Here is a 27329-nt window from a genome sequence, read left to right as displayed (position 1 = left end):
AAATTATAGACTGATCCTTTCTTTGTCAGTGGGCAAACGTACAAAATCAGCAGGGGATCAAATACTTTTTCCCCCACTATATATTGTAATTACTTCACCACCATGGCCTATTTATTGCCTTAACTTACCTCCTTTGCACTCACTGTATATAGAGTTTTTGTTTTCTTTTGTTCTACTGTATTATTGACTGTATGTTTTGTTTATTCCATGTGTAACTCTGTGTTACACATGTGTTGAATTGCTATGCTTTATCTTGGCCAGGTCACAGTTGCAAATGAGAACTTGTTCTCAACTAGCCTACCTGGTTAAATAAAGGTGAATCATTTTTTAAATTTTTATTCAAGAAAAGTGCAAGGGTACCATTATTTTTTGACGCAACTGTAAGATCATACAAATGTATGTTAATGAAGGAAAGATTGACATCTGAAACATTTTGTATGTACACTGATTTGTTATGTGAATACAGTTATTATTCCAGTCCCTCAACCACTGATCCACAGTGTTTTACACAGTAAAAGACTAAGGGCTGGATTCAATCCGTATTGCCAAAGTATCACGGAAGATCCACATTATAGCTCATTGAAATTTAGGGCTTTATTTCAATCTGTATTGCTAAAGCCTTAAATATTAAATATTTATGGTGCAAGAGGGTCAAGGGAGACATACTAACATATTCCTTTTTCAGCAGCTTGAGTCAGCTCAACAGGCTTCATGATCTTTCAGCATGGCAGTTGATTGGGAGACAGGAAGAGGGGGAGATAGACAGTAACAGGTGGATTGTTTTTTTACAGGCCTGGGAAGGAATCCTAGGGTCCACTGCGTAGAGGGCTCCGCCCAATCCCCCAGAGTTCCCTGAAAAATGTAATAATATCTCCCTAAAGTGATGCACAACAATGAACAGCTGATATAAATGAGAATATCTGATATGTAGGGGGTTGCTATACTCAATGGGAATGTCCTGTTATCAGTATGACCCCCTGTAGCATGTAATTGAGAAAGTCTTGTTTATCACACACAGGGCTAAAGAAGTCACACTACAAATAAAGTCTCACACTGGTTTTTATTAATGTCCCAAATCCAAATGGGAGATATTCACTCAGAGTAGGAGAAGACAAACAACACATGGACAATGTAGAAATATGTAGAGAAACAAATAAAGGAATATTATTTGAGAGTTATCCAGTTCAAAGACATATCTTTTTACATCATACAAAAAAACCTACTTATCAAAAGTTTATGTTCTCCACATGCAAACAATTTACACCACAATAACACATTCACAAATAATAATAATCTATAAACATGTACATTCAGATTCATACTTGGGAGAGGAGAGAGTGTCAGTCCATGGATTGACAACCTGGGACTAAAGATGGGTTAATTTATTATTTTGTTATCACATTTTGTGAATAATAACTCCAAAATGTATACCTAAATGTTTTACAAAGATATTAAAGTTGATTTACAATATGTATAATGTCATAATACAATATGTTCAATATATGTGAGTCAAAGATATCCCAGGGTTTGAAATTCACAATGATGAAGTTGCTTTTCCAGATCAGCAAAACTTTGCATTTGTGCCATCACCACATCCATGTCTTCCTGAATAATATCAATCTCCATCCAATCCAAGGCACATGGGAGAGTCATTCTCAAGCTTCATAGTATGTATAGAGATTGGTTAGTTGACATCCTTCCAGAGGTCTGTGCTTCCAGTGTCAGGGTCATTGTGACAGATTTCAATCCAGTCCTCTTACCTTCAGTGGATGCTCATGTAATTTCCATCCATGTATATTCTCCTGTAATGAAGAGATGAAAACATACACATTTGAGTCAAGGTCAATATAAAAGACTCCCATACTTTAGGATAGCATATTACTGCATGAAACCCCCTGCATGCTGCAACAGCTGAGATTATAATCTACTGTACAGGCATGAAAATGGAACAGAACAAACCAGGGAAACACCATGAAAAAATATGTTATTAGAAAGGATGTTTAACAAAAGCAAACGACCTACTGTCTTGTCAAGCATGCCATGCAATAATATAAGGAATGTAAAATGTGAAATTAGAACTTTCCACTTATATGGATCACAATTTACACTAATGAGAGGCAAGGGAAAGTAGGTGAATTCTACTACTGGTGCTATGAGGTACAGTATGTGGAGGATGTGGTGTGTAAACTGTGCATGAGAAGGTAGACAATGTGAAAGTGGGGTTTCTAGCTACAGGATGTAATGTAACATTTGCTTCACATTTCACTGGGCACAGACGTCAGTTCAACGTCTAGTTTTGATTTAAATGGTTGAGTTGTCAACTAATGTGAATTCAACGTGAAATCAACAAAACATTTCACCATGTCATTGGATTTAGGTAAAAAGTTGGATGTAAAAAATGCTAAATTCCCTTACATTGATGACATTTTGAAAATCCAATCAGTTTTACATGATGATTCAACGTCATCACATTTAATTATTTTGTTGAAATGACATGGAAACAACGTTGATTCAATCCATTTTTCCTAGTGGGATGCAGCCATACTGAATTTGTGAGCCTGCTAATAGACCAAGATAATTTGGCAAAATCTTTGATCGAGCGGGTAAGGCATGGTCATCCATGAGCTAGAAGTATCTGGGTTGGCCTTGGCAGAATGTGTTACCACTGCTCTGGCTGTACATTTAATGGATGGTCTACATATTGATTTCACCTTGATTTTCACGCCACTAAATGAGCTACACTATATTGATCAATATGACAAATGATGAGACGCAGATGGAAACTGTAAACAGTGGCACTGATGGAAATGGATTACCACTACCACAGCCTATTTGCATCTCACCCTTCTGTGTTTGAATGGCTGCCTAATGGTCTTCCTCAGTGCTATTGGCCACAGCACCAAACATCTCTACTGACTCTACCGGCATCGTATCAGACCTCTTCAACACATTGCATTCTGGGGGAAATCTATGTACATGAGGATTGAGGATGGACAGATCGTGAAAGGAGAGAAAGATAGGAAGAAAGTGAAAAGACCACCAGTTCACATAGAACACACCCACACTCATTAGAGACTGCTTCGTTATTGGGGTTTAGTTTCACACCAACAGGCCAAACACACTGATGTCACTTACTATGAAAGACTGTTCATAGATAAGGATAACATTTTAAAGTCTATCTGACAGCCAAAATGACCTGTCCAATCATGAGGAACAGGATGAAGGTGGAGAAGAGGAGAATGCAGGAGTATTAAGAGCAGGTGGAAGGATAGCGGCAAGTGGTGACAACGAATGCTAGGATGGTCCTGAGGCTCAATGTCATTACGGGCAAACACAGAGTCAACAGAGATGACATCCACAAGAATACCTGCCATTGTGCATAGGGAGGAGAAAAATATGAGCATGTTTTTACCTGGTAAGTTCACTGAGAACACATTCTCATTTACAGCTTCAATCTTGGGCATAGTTACAGGGGAAATGAATGAGTTAATTGGAAACTGGGGATGATTAGGTGGTATAAGGACCAGATTGGGAATTTATCCAAGACACCCCAACTCTTATGTTAGGTGCCATGTGATCTTTAGTGACCACAGAGAGTCAGGACACCTGTTTAACATCCCACCCCTACACAGGGCAATGTCTCCAATCACTGCCCTTGGGAATTTAGATTTTTTATTTTGACCAGGGGAAAGAGTGCCTCCTACTGGCCCTCTAACACCACTTCCAGGAGCATCTGGTCTCCCATCCAGGGACCAACCCTGCTTAGCTTTAGAGCCAAGCCAGCAGTGGCTACAGGGTGGTATGCTGCTGGCTAAGTAATCCTCATAAGACTGGTCTTGATTGAACCATTTTATTTCCCTTAGTTTAGGTCACACAATTAGTGCTACTATTTCCTCTAAAATCATATGGGATATATAGATGACTACATGTAGGTGTGGGGCTGTGGTAGGTACTCACCTGATATGGCTGGGGCTCCGGTTGTAGGTGCCATGGGCTCCTGGGTGATGGTGCTGTGGTGACTCTGCCATGTTATCATTGTCTGTTAGACCCACAGTTAGCTGGCTGCGCCAGTTTCCTGTGCTGGTGGATGAGGAAACTAGAAAGAGAACACTTTTTAGTTGCACTAAAGAGACAGAAACATAAAGGGGAGTCTCAGTGAATGACACCCTAATCCTAACAATCAATACAGAATAATATTTTCATACAGTATGTTAGGAATGTATGAATTGTATTAATCAGAAAAAAACCATGTCCCTCCGTGTTACTGAGGGTGAACAGACAGAGTATGGTTTCTGAGGTGACCTGTTGCAGTATGATGAGAAGCAGGATCAACCCCTACCTGAGGAGTAGGAGGTGGTTCGGCTGGAGTGGCTGAAGGGGGCTGGCATGGTCTGGTATCCAAGGCTGAGCTGAGAGCCATTATCGTAGTCATACCCAGCCAGACCTCTACCTGCCTCTATGTGGCCCCCACTGCGGTGGTACCAGCCTCTCAGGTGCTCAGCCACCATGGCCTTCTGCATGTTCTTCTGTAAGGGCTCATTACGGGGCCCATGTCTGGTCCGGGGCAATCTCATGGTAGCGTAGGGGTTCTGAGCAAGGCTGTCCGCCCGATCACTACTGTAGGTCCTGTATCGCTCGTGTCCGTAATTGTGGACTTGGTAGGAGGGGTTGACATTGTAGTGGCCCTCCATCTCGTTCTCATAGACGTAAGCACCGTTGGAGTAGGGCTCCATGTCTGGACAGGGGTAGCCTGCCACATAGTAAGCAGTTGGCGCGTAGTGTGCCTGGCGCTCGTAAGTATCACTAAAGCCGATATGGTTCTGGACCAAATTGGGCATACTGCCTGTATTACCGTAGACCTCCACCCTCCTGTGCAGCTGATGGTTGCGGGTCCGAGAGTCCAGGGTGCAGTAGTGGGGGTTACCTGCGTAGTCCAAGCTGGACTGGCTGGTGTAGGAGGAGCAGTCCTCCAGGGCTTCTGTGCTGTTGTTCCTGCAGGCAGGGGACTGGGTAAACACTGGCTTCTCTGAGTCAGTATCCTTTAATAGCCGTTGCTGTGACTCCAGACTCCCACTGCGGTGCCTGAAGGACTGAGAGTTCCCATCCGACCTGCAAAAGTCACACAAAAAAAAAGAAGCAAATAGTATGGTTAAGAAATCCAGATGTACAGCATACTAAATTACAATCGTTTACTGTTAAACAGTGGGATGCAGGTAAGGTAGGAGAGTATAGGTTAAATGTTCAGGGTCGGGGTGAGAGGGTAAGGGTTTGGCTAGGCATGGTCTGAGGGGGGGTGGAGGGTCTCACCTGAGCTGGCTGCTGCTGTAGGCATTGCGGGTCATAACGGGGGTGGAGGGCATGCTGCGTGCGTCCCGTGGAGGTCTGGGTAAGGTTCTGTAGGGGCTGCTGTGTGTGGATGACACCTCTCTGGGGTGGTAGTGGTGTGAAGCATCCTGGCCGTCAAACGCTAACCTGTTGAGACTCTTGTTGTTGTGGTGATCTAAGGAGTGCGCGGGGCTGAGCTGAGGGGAGCACTGGACAGACCGTGACCGGGGCCTCTGAGCACCATCAGAGTCATCTAGACCAAAATACAAAACTCATGGTCAGATGGGATTGGTAAAGCAGCTGTGCAACAAAGGTCACGTAGCTACTGTATGACTGAACTCTGTGTCCCACTCACCGTCATCCAGAATCTGACTATCTGACAGGGAGCTGGTCTCTACACGGATAAATTCATCTGGGGAAGAGGAAGGAAAGTATATAATAGGCTACAGATTACAGTACAAATGTATAAAGTCATATTGTGGAATGTGAGTGCATGTGTTTGTCGATCTTTATCTCCAGTACCTGCGATAATCACAGAGGCTCTTTGGGTAGGCTTCTTGCCTTTCTTGATTCTGTACTGGTTCATCTCGTCTTCAACCTGCTGCAGTTTCCTCATGGCGTCCTGACAGTTCCTCCTCCTCTTCCTCTTCACCGTCTTACAGAGCTCTGCCTCTGAGGCCAGCTTCTTAGCTGCTTCTACGATCTTCTGCTGCAGAGCAAACCTGCTCTCCAGGTTCCTCAGATAAGGGTCCTAAAGGTCAGAGTACAGACAATATTATAGACAGTATTACAGCAGCAAATGGCAGATCCATTTCAATTTCCACTGAGCACTTTACATGCAATATCCAATTGTAAATTACAGTATAATGTAGTCATATCAACAACATAATATTTTGCAGTATGTGCCTGTATTGGGAAATGCATCTGGCAACTCATCAACACGTGATCCATACGAAACAGGACAGGACATGATGCTAAATTCATCACGTTCCATTCATGACACCATTTTTTTTCAGTGTACGGTACAAGTGTTTCTCTGCTTAGAGTATTATCCTAAAACCCCAAGTTCAAATCCCTGAGGAATTCATGGAATTCATGTTATGTCATATTCTGCAAAATATTAGTCTTGTTACAGACTTAACAAGGCCAACATGTACAACGGACGTCACACTGCTTGCACAGCAGGTACCGCTTCCTGATTGGGCACACACAAAGGCTGGAACACAGGACCTCTGCCTTGCTAGCACACATGACCGCCCTCTTGAAGTGTATTACCAGTTCGGCACCACCGAAAAGCTAATAATTCGGCAGCGCAAGTGGCGGCATTTCAGGCTGAGGAGTAAATTTCACACATCCCCATGTGCTACACATGAACGTGAGATTTGGTTCTGGGTTCCTAGATTAGTTAGCAAAATATATGTCATATACTGAACAGTGCAGTTTCAATACAGACCTCGTTGTATGGGAAGAGGTCATCCAATTTGAAGGTCGTTCCAACACGTCGTCTGACATGAGGAGGTCTCTCGCCTGCAAACAAGGGATACTCTTTTGGCAGTTTGCCCGTGAGCTCCTGGAAACACACAACAAAACATCCAGGTCAGTTAGCTTTACAGAAAACAACGTGAGAAAACACAAAACAGACACTCTCTGTGGCACACAGGCTCGTACTGTTACACAGTGTTTCACTCCAATAGTCTCAGTTGCCCAAACTAAAGCAATTTGTACAGTAGCTTGACTGGTGTTTCACTGACTGACCCTGACTGAAATGAATTGCTGAAGTCTATCAGCCTAGCACCTCCAGAAATCAATGTAAGTCATTGTCTAAGAGAAAAATGGGTCTCTCACCGCCTCCAGCAAGCAGATTTTCTTCAGCTCCTTTGTTTTCTGGGTCAAGACGTCTTGGATCTCTTGTTCCTTCTTCTTTAGCTCAGAGATCTTCTCCTTTCTCTGCTCTTCGTCCACCGCTGAATCAGCAGACCCTGTAGTGGTGACATTGTTTACACTATAAATGTACCGTAGGCCTATGTGTTAGTTTTGGTTGTACTTTTTCTAACACAAAGTGCATACAAATAAGGGTATATTTTTCCTAGCCCTTTATACAGGTATTTCAAAAGAGAAACACTTAGCTAAATAGAGACTTTGAGCTACCAGAATGCTGACCTACCTGTTGACGCCAGGCTACCAGTGCTAGCCATAATGAGGTTGTGCTTTAGGTTATCTCCTAGTCTGGTTATCTTGGTTCCTCCTCCATGCTCTGTTAGATCGACGGCAATATCACCCAAACTTTTCGCTGCAATTATTTTACCCTGTTGGATTAGGGATTTATGGGGTGAATACATACTACAAACCTACACTGTCTACATGTAAATATCAGCATTTAATCCTACATGAATACATTTATTAATTTAGGGACGCATGAAGGTACAGAACACAGGTACACTGATTAGGTCATAATATGACATGGTAGCTTGCTTACCTTGCTTTGCTTCCTGTCCAAGTAAAACTGGTGCTGACTGATGGCCATGACCCAGATAGTTTTGATCAGTGAATGGCTGGCGTACCATGTGTGGATGACCAAGCCGGTCTGGCCGAATGTACGCTTGGTCACTGCCCGCCTGTTTAGAGGTAATACATTAGGCTCAGGAAGAAGAGCTTCTTTAGTTGTCTAGGAAATGTAGTTGTGATAAATATTTATAGTTTGACTTGCCCTCACCTGTGAGGGTCATTCACCTCAACAGCAAATTTCTTCTCCCGAAAATACAAGTTCTCCAGTTGCTTCCACTGATACAGCTATGGTGGTAAACACAGAGAGACACAGAGAAACAACTGATTAATGATTGGTGAAACATTTTCCTTGAACTTGGTGAAACATTTACTTGTATCCTGCATATGACACCTTTATATGTACCCATATAAGGTATATGATTAAATAATAAGCATCTGTAATGATGAATCACAACAGATATATTACAATGACCTTATACTGACCTGGCTATGTCATAACACATGCCCACATAGTCAATCCCATGATGTAATAACTAGCAAACCGCAACCTTTAATCAAGTAAGTTAAATCACAACTATAACTTGAACTGCCATGAAACAGGCAAGGGCTGTCAGGTCTATGATAGCATTATATCATTATGCAGGTGCTAGTCCAGAGTAAATAGCATTTTGCTACAAAGGGGCATACCACAAAGACAAATAACAATGTGTAACAGCTTCCATGGCTCATCACATTGCTTAGTAACCCCTCCAGGTGCTGACTGTTTACAGTAAGATATGAAGAATCCACAGAGGTGCATGACTCATCACCATGTCTAGGTTTGCCACACGAGGCAGGCAGATACAGCCTTGTTACAGACCCAAACTAACGGTTGGATTTTATAATCCACACCTCTCTCTCCTATTAGTTCTGTAGCCTATCTGGAACATTTACTAACACTATTGTACCTGTTGCATAATATCAGGGGCAGAAAAAAAACAATAACCCAAATTGTGCTACCATTAAAAATCGCATCATAAAAAAGCATGATATCATCATATATGTAGTTGTTTTTCATTTGACAAAATGTTATTGTCAACATCCAATATTTAAAACTGTTGCTTTATCTCTTACCAGTAGAGGTCCAGATAGTGAACAATCCTGTTTCTATAGTAATGCTGTCTCTAATCCTTTTTGTCAAGCTCAAACAACTCCTTCTCTCTGCTTCCAACATGTCTCCTCAGGTACTCAGCACTCTGAAGGGTAACGCCCAGTACCCTGCCTTCCTGTCTTTGACATCACATACACACCATCCTCCCTCCTCTCAATACTAAATGTCTGCCCAACCAGATCTCCTTCTCTCTCCGTGTTCAAACTCATTCGCACATAGATCATTAACTTAATACCGTGATCATGTAGAGGCAGACCACAAAGCTTGGTGTTTGTCCAGGAGAACAGCAAGCTATAAAACATCCACTCAACCAGAAGAGCGGGTTACACACTTGACACTTTATGTAGGACTCTCAGAATTATGAATATATCTACATGTATTAACTGATCTGGTAAAAGTTGAGCAGGCATACCTCTGTTATAAGTGATAGACAGAAATATTATAAATACAGGCCTCCAAAGTAATGTTTACCTAAAGGGATTGATCACAGAGTTGTTATAAACTATATATTCAAGTCTGGCCTTCTTCAGCTGTATTGAGGGCCTAACCCCGATCAGATGAATAGGTGATGAATGTGTGTGAGAGTTTAGTGAATCGTGATAGTGCTACGTGCTGGAGATATCTTTATCCCTGCCATTTTCATCTTTCCTCAAACAGCCTGCTGAAGCTCCTAGCGCTGTCAGGTATAATACTACAGTAGCAGGCAGACATCTTATCTGCAAAATGAATCTCCTATATGCCTGTAAAGGCTATACTGCAAAACAACCGCTGTACGCTGCCAATAAAATATCTCATGCAAAACTAATGCTGTACTCCTCCATACTGTAAGTAGAGAAGAACACAAATGGGAACAAACAAATAACTGTACCTTCCTTGGTTTCAATTTGTCCTGCAAATCATATTGGCCAATTCCTTTGTAGCTGATCCCAAGCCACCATGGGATACCTTGCTTGTCCTGTGAGGCAAAAGCATAGTTTCATGACTGAACTGCATACATCCATTCCCTTATAGAAATCTGATTTATAATTTTATTTATTAGGATGTATAAGTGCAATACACAGCTGTTGTTTTGTGCATAATGCAATATACTGTATTATTACCTTTACTTCATAATAATGAACACCATACGTGGGTAAGGATTCCACTAGAGTCAAATACCTGAAATAAAATAATTTTCTGTTACAGTAACATCCCCGAATCACTCTTTAACTTCCAAAAGGTGGTTTGCCAGGGATATAATAGATGGTACAGGACAATGAGAGCATGATATGTTAAAGGTGCCTACAGTGAATCACGCTGGCCAGACAGTAACTGAACTGGGTTATTGATTTCTATCAGACCTTGGCTGCGAGAAAGGAGAGTGTGAGAAAGAGAGAGAGAGAGAGTAAGGGAGAGAAGAAAAAGAGAGGGAGAAGAGAGAGAAGAGAGTAACGAGTGAGTATTTGAGAGAGAAAACAGAGAGCGAGAAAGGGAGTAAGAGATAGAAAGAGAAAAAGAGAGAGGACTGAGAGATAGCCAGGGCCTGATGTTTTCAATCTTATGGCTTGTGGTAAACAGGCGTGTGTGAGGGGAATGAGGGATCATTGTTTTTCCAATACTCACTGCACTATGGCATGTCCGCGGGAGACTCCTTTCAGCTGTTTGTAGTGCTCTATCACTCGATCCTCACTATAATAAGCATTGTAAAAATGCATGATGATGACACCTTCAACTTCTAAGTTATGGGCTGCATCCCTCCTCCCTCTCAGGAATGAATCATTCATCCTAAATTATTGTCTGATATAACATTGCTTTTGAAACTATTTTAATTTTGCAGTTTTGTAAACTAAAAAGTTACTAAGGATGCACATCATATTCAAGGTTATTTTACCAGTATGTAAGTGATGGGTGTTCCTTTAGCACCTTGTTGGGAAGAGTTGGGAGCTTCTTCAGATCCATTCTGGTGGTTTCATCACTGATAATAATGATAAAACAGAATGTGGATGGTGAAATACAATATACTGTAGGCCCAATGCAGACGTTTTTATCTCAATATCAAATAGTATCTGCGTAACAATTAAGTACCTTACTGTGATTGTTTTCATAATTTTTTCTATCCAAAATAAACAAAAATTGTCACGCCCTGACAATAGAGATCCTTATTATTCTCTATGTTTGGTTAGGTCAGGGTGTGACTCGGGTGGGGAAGTCTATGTTTTCTGTTTCTTTGTTTTTGGGCGAGTGTGGTTCCCAATCTGAGGCAGCTGTCTATTGTTGTCTCTGATTGGGAATCATACTTAGGCAGCCTGTTTTCCACCTTTGTTTGTGGGAGGTTATTTTCTGTTTAGCATTCTGAGCCTGACAGAACTGTGCACTTTTGTTTTTTCGCCGTTTGTTATTTTGTTTGAGTGTGTCTTGAAATAAATTATCATGAACACTTACCACGCTGCGCCTTGGTCCACTTCTCCTTCTAACGATGAGCGTTACAAAAATAGCTTCTTAGCAAAGAGCATTTCTCAAGCAAGACATTTACTAGGACTGTCTGGGAGTGGTCTGTGGGGAGGGGAACACTGAAAACTAGCTTTCTTGGCAGAGAGGTTTGGAACTCACTTTCTTATTGGTCTATTAACTAATGTATCACCTGGTGATTTCACTAGACAGGCCAAAACTCCATCCCACCAAAACATCATAGTGTGGAAATGTATATAAAACACAGGATAATCACGTTTTTGCCTGCACCAGGCCTTTAACTAATATTATGTACATAACAGTTAGCAAATTACCATACAGAAATTATGTAGAGAAACCAGTGCAATGAGATCTTCTAAAGTACAAACAACTTGGAATGAGCTGCTAAAGGATATCACCCCTATTTAGTCAGACGGTCTGACCTGACCCACAGGTGCAGAAACCTCATTGGCAGACATGTTCCAGGTGCATGGCCACATGCAGAGGAAGGTTCTTCATAATGAACTAACTGAAGCTCCGTTCTCTGGCCATCTAACCCCTGTAATTTCTGTTAATTTGGAATGAGACAGGTGTAAATGCAGACAAAGATCCACAGTGTTCCATAATTCTCTGTCTACAGTATGGTTCCAACTGAATGCTCCCTGACAGTAAAGAGGGTGCTGCTCTTGCAATATAAGCTTTATTAAAGGTGGTAGAGCTTTGATGTTAGAATGCAGCCCTGCAGAATGTAGTAGCCTTGGCCGAGCTGTCAGTGGTATGATACTCATTCGAAGGCCTGTGTGAGATTTCAACACACCGTGGCAGGCCTCACAATAGACAACATCTCTGCCTTCCCTCTTATAACTGCCTTCGCTGTCATTGATTTTACTGTTTTGTCTGGAAAAACAGTTCCAATATTTAAAGTCTTTGCTAAATGTGTGATGTCTTGTTGCTTAGATAGCTGTTGTGTTCGATACTCATTAGAATGTATGTCCTTACCTTGAGTAATCCCCCTTTGCTTCCTGAATTGATATAAAAACAACATGTCAGAAGATGTATGCTTTAGAGTGGCCAATTAATATACAGTACAATTCCCAAGCAAATAAGAAACTAACCTGCAAGGCGTTTGCTGCTAATTTGAATACATTCTCACTTTCCACCTCTATATCCCCCTGTAAGAAATAAAGCATCATCATAAATGTGTTAATGTACATATGGGCTGCTGAGACACTTTGCAGATGTCTGTATCTGAGCTCTGTTCCTATGACTAACACATATTCATCAAAATATAATTCTCTTGGACTAAACAGCAATCTACTCTTTCTGACTGTCTCATCTCATTCCAACAAAACAGTGTCTCACGGCCACAGTCGGACTGAGGTTTGGTGGTTTATGACAATGAGACGGTGAATTACCATTTATCTCAACACACAGCAGAATAAGATAAGTAGCTTACATTGTAGACGGCAACTTTTGCATTTAGGAAGAATAATTCTACTGTTGTGTTGTCTTTCAGCAGTGTTATACTCTCGATGTAAAACCTGCAGGGATACATACAAAGAAGTTTCAAAGACTATTTGTTGAATTGAATTCTAAAGTACATATTCCATGCATAATCAGTAAGACATCTCATCACCCACTACTAGATATTCCCTAATGTAATAAAACTCCTTCCGTCATATCATCTTAAACCAATAACAGGAGTGCCCTACTGGTAGATATGTGGTACAGATATGGACCTGGTGCAATAACTACCTGACCAGGAAGTTGAGGGCGATTGGCCCAGTAGCCTTCTTAGAGAAGTCATGTTCTAGAACTCTCCGGTCCAACTGCAAGTATTTACACTGGCCACTGCAAGAGACAATGAAGAAAAGTTTTAAGTTAACAAACAGCACTGGTAAGACACATACAAGCATACATTTATCAGTAGAGGCTCCTCAGGGGAGGAAGGGGAGGACCATCCTACTCAGTGAATTTCCCCAAAAATGTAAATAGATAAAACATATACTAAATATATTATCGGCAATATATTAACGTGTGATTAAAACACACTGTTTTTCAATGAAGGTTACAGCCTCAACAGCACTCTCTGGGGTAGCACCATGGAGTAGCCGGAGGACAGCTATTTTCTGTGTACATTGACTTCAATACAAACCTAGGAGGCTCATGGTTCTCATGCCCTTCCACAGACTTGCACAATAAATATGACGACTTCCGGAGGTCATCCTCCAACCTATCAGAGCTCTTGCAGCATGAACTGACATGTTTTTCACCCAATCAAAGATTCAGAGAATTAATCTAGTAATGAAAGCATAATCTACAGCTAGCTAGCACTGCAATGCTAAAATGTGGTGAGTAGTTGACTCAAAGAGAGAGAAAGACAATAGTTGAACAGTTTTTAACTAATTTATTTCTTAAAAAATTAAGGAGAAGCACCAGAGAGAGAGAGAGAGATTTCATTGTATTTTTTTTAACTTATACTTTCACTTACTTAGCTAGCTAATGCAGCTAGCTAATTTAGCCTACTCAAACATCATGCTCAAACAGAGAGGAATGCTATTTATTTTTGTTGGCTAGCTAAGGCTATACAACAATAGAACTCAAGGTCAAGGTAAGCTTTCGGTTTTATGAATTTATTGCCACTGGGGCCCACCGGTGTAACTACTAAACTGCTTGCTGTACACTGTACTGTGTGATTGTAATGGGTTTACTAACGTGTTAGCTCTAGTAGCTATCTTGACTATGGAGTTAGCTAATATGGTGACAACGATGTACGCTGTGTGTAGCTGTTAGCGGTTATGATATGAAGGTTTGGCTCGGAAAGGCTTTTTCGCCTGGTCACAGACAGCTGTTGTGTTATGCACTGAAGTCCACAAGCGAAGGGAAAAGGTGAGAGGAGGACAGCGCTTAGATGCGAGAAGGAATTATACAACGAGCAAAGTGCTGATGCTGTTTCTATGTGGCTCCTATGAAAGTGAACTGTGTGTGCGGGTGTATTCCTTCCACCGATTCTGTTGAAAAACTTTTCTTAAACGGAAGCACACAGAACGAAACGGGGATAAACCTACCTGAATTTGTCCAATAGAACCTCTCGTTTGCAACTGTTGGTGTCATACCCTGATCGGTTTCAGCTGTCTTTGTGCTTGTCTCCACCCCCCTCCAGGTGACGCCCATCTTCCCCATTATCCCCTGTGCATTTATACCTGTGTTCTCTGTTTGTCTGTTGCCAGTTCGTCTTGTCTTGTCAAGCCTACCAGCGTGTTTTTCTTACTCCTGTTTCCTTGTGCCCGTTTTCTAGTTTTCCAGTTTTTTCATCATTCTGCCTGCCCTTACCCTGAGTCTGCCTGCCACTCTGTACCTTTTGGACTCTGCCCTGGACTACCGACTCCTGCCTGCCCTTAACCTGTCCTTTGCCTGCCTCCTGTTTATATAATAAACGTCCATTATTCGAACTGTCTGCATCTGGGTCTTTTCCTGAGCCGTGATAGTTGGACTAATGATTACACTCTAGATCAGCTAGATGCAGGCAAGAGTGTGCAAGGCGGTATTTGATGTGTCACTGTCTGTCACCTTGATTACTCCAATTTGTCTCTCGACCTGTGCACCTACGTTATAAACTTTCATTCATAGGCTAGTTTGTAGCAATCTCATGATGGGTATAGGGAAAAATGTGGTATCATGTAGTAGCCTAAACCTATCAATGTTACATTGAGCTGGGTGAATGGAATATGAATGACAGTCATCCAATATGCTGTAATAGAAATAAGACCATGCTCATAAAATGTTTCATTGTCCTCCCTAATCTTAAACAGCCACGACCGCCACTGAGCACACTCAAGCACTCACACACACTGGCACAAACACACACACACACACACACACACACACACACACACACACACACACACACACACACACACACACACACACACACACACACACACACACACACCACACACACACACACACACACACTGTATGCTCTAACACCCATATACTTACAAAATAAGCAGTGTCTTACCTGTCATCAACAAATGTTAGGCCGAAGTATTCCTTCTCTTTGAGGTTAAAATGGGAGGACACCAGATCTAGCAGTTCACGGGACAACAGCTTGGGCTGTGGAATAGGAAATTGTTTGAAGAGGGCATTAGGCCTATCTATTTGAGGGCATTATCATTTTTGGTCCAAATTATTTGAAATTCATAATAAACTAAAGTACTGTTACAATAATCTCATAAAATTATTTAAGATATTGTACTGTACCTGAACCAGCAGCTCAAGTTTCCTGTCGTCAAGGAGATGCACCTGGCAGAGTCTCCCCTCCGTCATCTACAATGGTGTACAGGAAGTAAATACTGAGTATTGGATTTGTTCATACTGTCAATCAACACCAACCCTGCTTAGATAATGCAATTAATGACAATTGTAGGACATTTCAGTTGTGTAGAAATCTTGTCTCTGTCAATATAAATTGACAAAATCAAACATCAGCCAAGGCTTTCTTTATTTTTGTAAAACCTTATATTTACCCCTTTTCTCCCCAATTTAATGATATCCAATTGGTAGTTACAGTCTTGTCCCATCACTGCAACTCCCGTACGGACTCAGGAGAGAGCCATGCGTCCTCCGAAACATGACCCTGCTTAGCTGCACTGTTTCTTGACACACTGCTCACTTAACCCAGAAGCCAGCCGCACCAATGTGCGGCTACAAAGGAATTGGCCACAGTGCAGCTACAAAGGAATTGGCCACAGCTGGCGACTGAAGTCAGCGTGCGTGCACCCGGCCCGCCACAAGGAGTCTCTAGAGTGCGATGGGCCAAGGACATCCCGGCCAGCCAAACCCTCCCCTAACCCGGACAATGCTGGGCCAATTGTACACCCCCGCTTCATGGGTCTCCCAGGCGCGGCTAGCTGCGACACTGCCTGGGATTGAACACGGGTCTGTAGTGACGCCTCATCACAGTGCCTTAGACCGCTGCGCCAATCAGGAGGCCCAGGGCTTTCTTTTTAACAAAGGCAATGCACAGGACAGAGAGCTCAATCCTGTTAAGGAAATAATAACTTATGTTGTTTTTAATCACAAGGACTCCATTGTCTCATGGATTTAGCACTATGGTAACCCAAGGAGGATTTGTTGTTCTGAAGGTTTTGAAGTAATTCTGTAGGGGAGAGTGGGGTAAGTTGAGACATTTTTTACATTCAGCATCACTCCACCAAGGGAAACATGGTATTCCTTCTAACAAAGATATCTACACATATTTCAGTATGTTGTGTATCCCTGAAACTAATCAGAATTCATGTACATTTCAGTTTTGAAAACATAGCTTATCAAAAAAAAAGTGGTCACTTGGCACAAATTACACCGGGTATTGGGTAAGTTGAGCCGCAGGTAGGGTAAGTTAAAACCTCTACAGGATTGGTGGGTCCCCCGAGGGACGATTGAGCTAGCCTAGGCTAATGTGATTAGCATGAAGTTGTAATTAACAAGAACATTTCCAAGGACATAGACATATTTGATAATGGCAGAAAGCTTAAATTCTTGTTAATCTAACTGCACTGTCCAATTTACAGTAGCTATTACAGTGAAAGAATACCATGCTATTGTTTGAGGAGAGTGCACAGTTATGAGCTTGAAAATGTATTAATAAACCAATTAGGCACATTTGTGCAGACTTGATATAAAATGTTGAACAGAAATGCAATGGTTCATTGGATCAGTCTAAAACATTGCACATACACTGCTGCTATCTAGAGGCCAAAATCTAAATTGCGCCTGGGCTGAAATAATACATTATGGCCTTTCTCTTGCATTTCAAAGATGATGGTAAAAAAAACTGCATGTTTTTCTTTGTATTATCTTTTACTAGATCTAATGTGTTATATTCTCCTACATTCATTTAACATTTCCACAAACGTCAAAGTGTTTCCTTTTAAATGATATCAAGAATATCATATCCTTGCTTCGGGTCCTGAGCTACAGGCAGTTAGATCTGGGTATGTCATTTTAGGTGAAAATTGAAAAACAGGGGCGGATCCTTAAGCAGATTTCAGTACTGAATTAAATATTAGCATTACCTTTTAAAAAACATGTCTATCTTTATTTCCAAAACACAAATAAACTAAATCACTAAATCATCGCTTTTTTTGTCTTTTAATCATTTGAAGCATCTTTTAACACAGGCTTAACAACTATCAAACACTGTACTTTTTTTTACATAGGCCAGGCCCTGTTGTTTCCTCATATCCAATCGATAATGCCTTGCATTACGCCTGTGAAGTAAACTTTAATTTGCTCAACTTGCCATGGGCTCAACCATTGGCTTAACTTATCCCATGGCTATTGGCCCAATTTATCCCAAAGCAAACATTTTGACTATATTAGCCCACACAGCTACAAGGATGCATTTTCATGCTAGGTTTAGAACTTCATACTGAAGCTTACAGAAACCCCAACTGAGGTTTACAGCAATTTTAAAATGATCTACTTTGGTTTAGATACAAGCATCATGAACCCTCCAACACAATACATTCATTTGACTTGGCGAAAATCAATTTTTTGGACCTAACTTTCTTACCACTTTTTTCACGTGATTTCTTCCTTCACAGACTCCATGAAATGATGACATCTTCCTAAATATTTGGTCAAATTATACATTTTTTGTATGGTTTCCTAGAAATAAGGGTGGCTCAACTTACCCCTCTGGCTCACCTTACCCCACTCTTCCCCAACAGCCTTTTGTAACATTTAAAAACATAAAATACATACACATACTCCCAAAACAATCAACACCACACCTGACTCTAATCTGTGTCCACCTACCAAATTATGGCATAAAATATAGAATATACAACCTGCAATGGCTCACAAAACATTCTCAATATCACATATAGTAGTTACAGGTAACACTAAAGCAGGCAAAGACACACACTTCCACCAGCCCTGTCCTCTAACGTCCCTATATTGTAAATGACAGAAAGGGGTTGACCAGATGAAGTCCTACTGATCTATAGAGTGCTGCTGTACCTGGTAGAGCTCCCCTGGGAGGACACACGTCTGAACACATCCCTGTCCAGAGCTCATCATCCCTAGCATGTAGCCCTTCTTCCTCAAGATCCACACACTGACATCCAGCACAAAGCGAGCACCTCTGACCAACAGCTTGTCCATACTGCACACTAGCTAACACCCACCCGGGCTTTGGCTTGGCCGTCCCTGCCCTGCAACGCCTGATACCAAACCCAAGTCTGGCTGGGTTGGTTTGCGTAACAACATCATTGATATGTGCTGCTAACCCATTGAGCTAAGGCACGTCTGGGTCAGATGCTAGACTACAGACTTTTCTTTCAGAGCACTGCTTCTGCTAAGCCTGAGGGAACATGGGTCAGCCTGGAGACGTGGTGCAGGTGACTCCTATTGTAGCCAAATCATTTATGCTCTAGGAAACATAGGGCATGAGGAAACCGAGGTGTTGAATACCAGACAGTAATACCGCCTCTGTCTCAGACAAGTCTAATAATAATAATACATTTTGTAGAGCGCTTTTCATTACATAAAATAATCTCAAAGAGCCTAAAAAGCTAAACCAACAACCAACAAATTTAAATTGAGATGGTAGAGATGGAGATTGAATGTCTCTATTTGGCTTTGGATGAAAGGCTAGGAGTTGAAGCAATTCAGATAGGAAAGTCATAATTAACAAATCACCCTCTGTTAATTATGCTAATTAACAATCATTCAATTAAGGGGTCTGATTTAAAGGCCCTGTAACACTGACAATGTGATCAATTAAAAAATATATAATCTAATGTTAAATATGCACATTCAATGGATCCAATTAATTTTGCATGACTGCATGTCACTCACAGTGAACAGAGACCTACAGTACTTGGCACAGTGCACTGACATTGTTATGCCAGTATTATAGCAGCAGGATGTCTAGTGTATTTGTGATGACAATGCCATCATGGTTTACTGTGTTCAGATTGCAGAACCAGCTGCCAGGAGCAGGACAGTTGTAGCTATTACATTTTCAGCATTAGATGGGTCATGGTGATTTGTCACTACAGTGAGTATTCTATGTGGGGCAGAAAATGTCAAGAAAATGTTTCTTACTTAAGGCCCTCATGTGCCTGAACATGTGAGGATTCATTTCCAATGTGTACTTAGAGTATCAGCCAATTTAATTGAATGAGCGTTTTGTGATTGGTTTGCCCACATTTAACATTTGGACAATGGGAAATGTCAAATCCTCTCAACATGATCTATTTTTATCACTCTGGACAGAGCTTTCCACAAGCTTTTCCAGATGCACAGATCTAGGAGCTAAACCCTAACTTCTATGTCACTTCTAAATTCTATTTCACTTTTCTTTAAGGATGTTTATAGCCAACCCATCCTCATATCAAGCCCCATTGAGATTCAGCCTGTACATACTGTAGCAATAATATTTGCACGTATAACTATATAAAGTCCATTTATACTAATGCATGAGATGATAATGATATTGATTGACTGGAATACTGATTCCAGTTCTCCAGTGTTGTGTTTATCCAAGACCACTGACACTGCTTAGTCAACCAAACACATTCCATTCAACAGCTTTCAATAAAACACCACTTGCCTTCAGGGCCGAGACATGCAATTAATCCCACATGGCAGAGATGTAGCGGGACATGATGAAAGAAATGTAAAGGCTTTCTGTGTGTCTCTGGAGCCTGACTGCTGTCTGAGAAGTGGGCCACAGGCAATGGGCATGGGACTATAAGGAATAGGGCCTAGGGGCCTGGGTGATATGGAGAGTTTGTCATGGATGGCCTGTTACGGATTGGCGCTGGCCCTCTGCACTAATACCAACTGTGTTAAGTGGATTTAAACATTACCCTCTTATAATGCTTGACTTGCATATATGTCATCATAAATGTCTTACTTCACATAACGTTATCAACAATGGCACTTTCACATGGCAGTTTGTAATGATTATAGACTACGTGACAATGATAATGAGATTTAATGACAGGCTAAGTATTCAGGCATATTGTTGCATGAACCAGTATCTGGGCAAAAGTGACGATGAATGTGACGAGATCTCCTCTCTGCCCAGGAAGCTTCCATTCATCTTGCCATTAGACAGCTCTGCAAGCGTTATAATGTTAAAATAAGTTATTTACACACCAAATATGCCTGCCCTGCCTGCAACTATCATCATTTACTGCCGTCACGCCCGGCATGTACTTCCAAGAAAGGTCTAAATAAAAATGGTCAAGCAACCCCCCAAAAAAGGTATAGATTGTTTTTGACCGGAAGAGGTGCATCTTCCGGTCAAAAACAATACATTCATGTTTTTCCGGTTGCTTGTACATTTTTATTTAGACCTGTTTAAAAAGTACATACCAGGTGTGACAGCAGTAAATCACATGAAACGGTTGGTTTTGTCATCATGGCCTGGCTGCACCCCATCTTATCTCGGTTTCCTGGCTTCATGCATTATTGATGAAACCTGGTCTCGCACGCCAGCCCATTTCTGCTCTTTAGACTTACATACATGTCCTCTGCACATGGTTTAGACATGTACTGTGATGCAGGGCTAAATGATCTCTTGATTCCTTTATACACATTTCTATGATCAGGTTGACATTTCCTGGAGTCATACTGCAAAGCAATGTATAAGACTTAGTCTATGTTTTTGTGGTAATTAGCCTTGATGTGTCAAGGGTGGATTTAACAACTTTAGTTCAGTAAAAACTCATTAGGAACTGAACTAGTTAACATCAGGGTTCCCGCTCCAAAAGAAAACCAAACACTCTTAAGCAGCCAAAACTATGTCTTCCTGTGATTTCAGGTGTCTGTAAACAGCCTACTAAACAGGATACCCAGCTCCAATTCTATCAAGCCAGGGTGACCTCAATGTAATCAAGTAGTTTTCCATTCAGTCACAACACTCTTTTCAGTTAGGGCACCACAAAACCTCTCCAGTGTTGTGACACGAGACCACTTGTTGGTTGCTTGCGAAGGCAATTACCCTAAGCAACTTGTAACTTGCATCTTTGACTTCTGCTGATGACTGGTCATGACCTCCAGCACCATAGCTAACCTCTAGGTAAGGCTACACAGAGCAGCAGTATTTGAGGGGAGGGTGGGACACTTGTTCCCCCAGGCTTAGCGCCTTCTGGGATCCTGAGGCAGTGAGCTGATAGGAGTGGTGTTTGGAATTCTACCATATCTGATTTCTCCTTTGGCCAAATTTTGTCATTGGTAAAATATAATGATCATGGGCTTCAGCTAGCTGGAAACGGAAGATTTTTTTAATGGAATATCTACATAGATATAGGTCTGTAACAGTTTGGGTCTAGAGTGTCTCCCTCTTTAAAGAGGGGGATGACCGCGGCAGCTTTCCAATCTTTGGGGATTTCAGACGATACGAAAGAGAAGTTGAACAGGCTAGTAATAGGGGTTGCAACAATTTCGGCGGATAATTTTAGGTTGTCTAGCCCAGCCCAACATTAGAATGTCTAGTTTGAGAAACAAACACCTCACAAGTCCTCAACTGGCAGCTTAATTAAATACTACCCGCAAAACACCAGTCTTAACGTCAACAGTGAAGAGGTGACTCTGGGATGCTGGCCTTCTAGGCAGAGTTCCTTAGTCTAGTGTCTGTGTTCTTTTGCACATCTTAATCTTTTCTTTTTATTGGCCAGTCTGAGATATGGCTTTTTCTTTGCAACTCTGCCTAGAAGGCCAGCATCCCGGAGTCGCCTCTTCACTGTTGACGTTGAGACTGGTGTTTTGCAAGTACTGCAATCAAAGAGCACTCAGCACTGCACACTAACCATGCTGTCTACGCTGTCTAATCATGACAGCTGTAGTAGCAGTATTTTCAGAAGTAGTGGAAGTATTAGCACTAAGTAGTGGTTAAGGTAGCAGTAGAGGTAGTAGGCTAGTAGGAGTAGAAGTAAAGTAGTAGCAGCAGTAGTAGCAGTAGTAGTAGTAGTAGTGGTAGTAGCAGTAGTAGCAGTAGTAGTAGTAGTAGTAGTAGTGATAGTAGTAGTAGTAGTAGTAGTAGTAATAGTAGTGGTAGTAGCAGCAGTAGTAGCAGTAGTAGTAGTAGTAGTAGTAGCGGTAGTAGCAGTAGGAGTGGTAGTAGTAGTAGAAGTAATAGTATTGGTATTAGTAGTAGTAGTGGTAGTGGTAGTAGTAGTTGTAGTATAAACAGTAGTAGTAGTAGTAGTAGTAATAGTAGTAGCAGTAGTAGCAGCAGTAGTAGTAGTAGGAGTAGGAGTGGTAGGAGTAGGAGTGGTAGGAGTAGTTGTAGTATAAGTAGTAGTAGTAGTAGTAGTAGTAGTAGTAGTAGTAGTAGTAGTGACAGTAGTAGCAGCAGTAGTAGCAGTAGTAGGAGTGGGAGTGGTATTAGTAGTAGTAGTGGTAGTGGTAGTGGTATTAGTAGTTGTAGTATAAGCAGTAGTAGTAGTTGTAGTAGTAGTATTAGTAGTAGTAGTGGTAGTGGTAGTAGTAGTTGTAGTATAAGTAGTAGTAGTAGTAGTAGTAGTTGTAGTACTAGTTGGAATTGTTGGAGTAATAGTAGTAGTGTAGTATTAGTAGTAGTAGTAGTAGTAGTAGTAGTAGTAGTAGTAGTAGTAGTAGTAGTAGTAGTAGTAGTGGTAGTAGCAGTAGTAGTAGCAGCAGTAGCAGCAGTAGTAGTAGTAATAGTAGTAGTGGTATTAGTAGTAGTTGTAGTACTAGTTGGAATTGTTGGAGTAATAGTAGTAGTGTAGTATTAGTAGTAGTAGTAGTAGTAGTGGTAGTAGCAGTAGTAGCAGCAGTAGTAGTGGTAGTAGTAGTAGTAATAGTAGTAGTAGTAGTAGTAATAGTAGTAGTAGTATTAGTAATAGTAGTGGTGGTGGTAGTAGTAGTTGTAGTATATGTAGTTGTAGTATTAATTGTAGTACTAGTTGGAGTAATAGTAGTAGTGTAGTATTAGTAGTACAGTATTAGTAGTAACTGTTGCTATCCCTTCACTACAGCTGCTATGCGACTAGAATGAAAAGCTGTTTCTCTATAGGGTGTCAGAAGCAGGTGCTGTAGTGAGGGGTTTGCATGCCTACTGAAAGGGACTGCAGAGTTGTATTATCTGGAGCTGCAGTGACTTTCTGCAGAGCCCTGGGGAAGGAGCGAGGCACTCAGTCACTGAGGAGCAGAGTAGAGATTGGGATATTAATGATGTTGCAACGCTTGATGTAGGTAACAGAACTACGAATCACAAAGCTTTTATAGATGCTATCATCAAAAGATAACATTGGCTGTCAAAACAATATTATCGTGACACGTAGCACTATTAATTTTATTGAAAATTAGCATTTACTATCATCAGTTATTATATGTACTAGCAAGAGCCGATAATCTGGAGTATGTAGAGTTATGGAGTTGAACAGGTGTGTAATTACCAATGAATGCTTGAGGATGAAGACTGACGTAACACTTAGGCAGTTTCATAGAATGTGTATACTTCCCTACCTATGGACTTGTAACAGTATTTATGTAACGTAACAATATTTAACTCTTCCAGGATATGAATAAATGCAGGATAACCAGCCTTTCCAAAAAGAATCCTCTCTTTAGACAGTGTGTTTCATGTAAATCCTCAGGAGACGTCAAGGTTCCTGAAAGGAAAACTGCCAACTGAGTGTTGTGGTGTGTTGCTCATCACCAGCATCAAACAGCCTCACAAACCATCTCTCATGTACTGAGGTACACTCACAAGAGGAAAAGATGTAGAGACAGTAAACTAGCTGAAGTATATGCCTACATGGTCTATGTTTATTGTTAAAGGTACAATGTATTATTTCAGTTTACTGTATATTTAGTTACCCACTTAAACAACACTTGTTTGTTATGACCCCTGTTGCTTGTTTCAAGGGGCCAGTCATTGCTTTATGTCGTGGGTTTTAAACAATGCCCCCCATCTCCAGTGGTGCTACATCGCATTAGTCACCATACTGTTTTCAACAGGATATCCTGACCACAACGGCAGGGGCCATCACAACGGGATAAGTATCAGGATAGTAAAGTTCATCCACTTCCATTTCTAAAAAAAACAGCCATCAAACTAGCAATTCCTGTTTACCATGCCGGCTGCCTAAAACTACGTCAAAAGCCTTTCTTTTCCTGAATCTCACAGAGAACATGACAAATAGTGACAACTTGTGACAAAGTCAGAGGAAAATTCAGTGATGTTTTGCTCTTCTTTCTTTGTTCTGTTCACTGCCAGATCTATACAGTGTAAAAAAAAGTTTTGAGAATTGAGTCTACTTTTTCAAATAGTTTTTAACGAATTCACTACGTAGTCAATCGGTAACATCAGGCCAGAGCTGGCCGAAACAACTGCCATTAAACATTACAATGTCTTAAACTACTGCTTCCACCACTTGCTACTGGCACTGCCACATGTACAAGGACATTATACTGTGTGCTGCTGTTTGCGTTGGCTGCTACTACACAGGTGACATGTTTCTCATGAAAATGATGGAGTGAGCCTGCTAGCTCCCTTAGAGCAGTCATTGACAACGTACAATGCAAAATAAAGGATGCAAATAATCCACAACTCTTTATGACTATCAACATGTAGCCTAAGTAGGCATACACAGAATGGACATACACAGCATGAACAAAAACAGATCGGAAAACGGATAGACAGTATACTTTCAGAGTAAATTGATGTTGCTAATTAATCAACTGGACTTCGTTTCTGATGCTAATATATGAATTGTAATCGCTTACTGTATTTACTTACAACAGGCCTAATCCTAAAGATATCCTTTATGTAGATAAATAAAGCTACATAATCATTGCCTTACTGTACCCAACCCAATTTCTGTAAGGAAGCCTTCTTTCTGCACTGTATCCTTCCTCACTGACCAAACCCCGGTCCATATCGGTCCCTAACCGATCCCTTCTATACACTGCTGTTTAGTGCAGACTAGACTGTATGGCAAGGTGTGTCAGACAGAATGCAAATGTATTGTGTGTCTTATCTCATCATCAAAAACATATTTTAGTTTATTCCATTCACATAAAGAAAAGTATTTACCAATTGTATACAGTAGGCTAATAACCCATTAAAACGTTGTATGCTAACAGTAACACGTATTTCACAATGAGGTAGAAACAATGACTAGGTTACTGTACATTGGTGGTTATGTTCAGTCAACTGACAAACCTGAGTCCCCGATTACAGAAAAAGCTAAATAAAAGTATATGAATCGGCATGATTCTTTTGTTGAAAGAAAAAACACTGATGCCAATATTGATAATACAATAACAATAATACAATTACAATAATACAATAATACAATAACAATAGGATAGCCAAGCCTACAATGATATGATAAAGCCGGTTAATTAATTGATCACTCGAGTGGGATCCCATTCCGATGCGTGAATGACCTGGTATACTTTGTTCCCTGCACAGTTCAGAGAATACTCTCCCCATGATCGTTTATTGTCACGTTGTAACGGGACAGTCTTACCTTCGTTTTGGGCGTTTCCTTTTATTTCAGCTGGTTGGTTTCTTGAATCTAACATAGGTCTCCCCCGGCATATAGGAATCGCATTCAATGCATCCCTGTTATGTTTTCAGCAAAAGGAGAGAGCCAGTGAACTGTATCGCAGTCAACTATTAGTAGCCTTCTCTCGTAGGGCTACTCGCGCACGCTTGCTTTCTTCCACGCTCACCACGCCTTCACCCCGCAGTTATTTATGTGAAAGGAGATTTTAGCGCTCGCTGTCCTCAGCTACGGCGGCTGTACTGAACTGCTATACACAATGGGTCACAATATGCTCATTGCTGGTTATAAAGGTTCATGTTTTAGAATTAGACATGATGCAGACCCATGCGGAATACCATTTTTTTCTACCCGGGTATTATCGCAAACCTATCTACAGGCCTATCAGGGTTTTTCAAATAATAATAATAATAATTGTAGCCAATTGTGGCCATTGTATAAATGAATGCATGTCCAATATACTGTGTGTTGGCTGTGACATAAACCGCACCCACCCATTGCCTTCAAAAACATCTATTCATCAGCAATTAATAGGATTAAACTAAAGTGACATAAACTGCTCTATATTTCAGAAAATCTAAAATGTAAATCTCATGAAAGCAACCTGAAGAAATGTGTGGTTTATAACATGCTGCCAAGAAGAACCAGATCAAATAATCTCAGTGTTGGGAGTGATCAGCCAATGATCATTGTCATCTTTTTGGGTTGCCTAATATCCAGGAGCCAAGACCAATATTCTACCAGGACATTGGTCCCAAGATCCAGACACAGTGAGTTGAGACCATGACAATTTAAAAACCAAATGAATATGGTCGTGAGTGGTCTCAAGACCAAGACCACTGGGGACCCAGGGACCCTCCATTATATGTTAGCAACAAAAAAAAACTCACATCTTGTCTTATCATCAGGTGAATGATAATGGCAAGTAAAGGGTTTCAACATTTTAAAATGAATACGTTTGCTAGACAGTTTCATTATATATACACTACCGTTCAAATGTTTGGGGTCACTTAGAAATGTCCTGGTTTTTGAAAGAAAAGCACATTTTTTGTCTATTACAATGACATCAAATTGATCAGAAATACAGTATAGACATTGTTAATGTTGTAAATGACTATTGTAGTTGGAAACGGCAGATTTTTTATGGAATATCTACATAGGCGTACAGAGGCCCATTATTAGCAACCATCACTCCTGTGTTCCAATGGCACGTTGTGTTAGCTAACCCAAGTTTATCATTTTAAAAGTCTAACTGATCCTTAGAAAACCCTTTTGCAATTATTTTAGCACAGCTGAAAATGTTGTCCTGATTAAAGAAGCAATAAAACTGGCCTTCTTTAGACTAGTTGAGTATCTGGAGCATC

At 41.0% G+C, this 27329-nt stretch overlaps 1 protein-coding gene across 2 annotated transcripts; it reads right to left on the bottom strand.

Moving 5' to 3' along the window:
- Window positions 1-1041: 1041 nt before the first annotated feature.
- Window positions 1042-26171, bottom strand: LOC106572414 (FERM domain-containing protein 4B). Of its 2 annotated transcripts, XM_014146557.3 has the most exons (23): window positions 25930-26171; window positions 15671-15736; window positions 15429-15523; window positions 13163-13258; window positions 12864-12948; window positions 12523-12579; window positions 12407-12429; window positions 10851-10934; window positions 10583-10648; window positions 10081-10138; window positions 9849-9935; window positions 8039-8115; window positions 7802-7940; window positions 7490-7631; window positions 7171-7304; window positions 6779-6895; window positions 5848-6076; window positions 5681-5737; window positions 5308-5578; window positions 4340-5109; window positions 3958-4096; window positions 2844-2968; window positions 1042-1802 (listed from the first exon to the last, which is right to left on the bottom strand). In XM_014146557.3, exons 2-22 carry the CDS (start codon window positions 15734-15736, stop codon window positions 2866-2868), a joined length of 2895 nt encoding a protein of 964 aa, XP_014002032.1. In that variant the 5' UTR covers window positions 25930-26171; the 3' UTR covers window positions 1042-1802; window positions 2844-2865. The 2 variants fall into 2 exon arrangements, with proteins under 2 accessions (XP_014002032.1, XP_014002033.1); XM_014146558.2 differs by lacking the exon at window positions 2844-2968 and having other exon boundaries at window positions 25930-26170.
- Window positions 26172-27329: the final 1158 nt, after the last annotated feature.

The sequence above is a fragment of the Salmo salar genome, chromosome 15, assembly GCF_965601325.2.
Source record: "Salmo salar chromosome 15, fSalSal1, whole genome shotgun sequence".
NCBI classification, from domain to species: domain Eukaryota; kingdom Metazoa; phylum Chordata; class Actinopteri; order Salmoniformes; family Salmonidae; genus Salmo; species Salmo salar.
Note: the sequence above shows the minus strand (reverse complement) of the source record. Positions and strands in the feature narration are given on the sequence as shown.

What these genes read in the sequence shown, in the direction of transcription:
- LOC106572414 (XM_014146557.3), bottom strand. Translation starts at nt 15,736, where the DNA reads ATGACGGAGGGGAGACTCTGCCAGGTGCATCTCCTTGACGACAGGAAA. An exon ending in TGGTAGCCTGGCGTCAACAG is followed by an intron (nt 7,305 to 7,489) that starts GTAGGTCAGCAT and finishes TCACCACTACAG; the next exon opens with GGTCTGCTGATTCAGCGGTG. An exon ending in AGCCTCTGTGATTATCGCAG is followed by an intron (nt 5,738 to 5,847) that starts GTACTGGAGATA and finishes CCTCTTCCCCAG; the next exon opens with ATGAATTTATCCGTGTAGAG.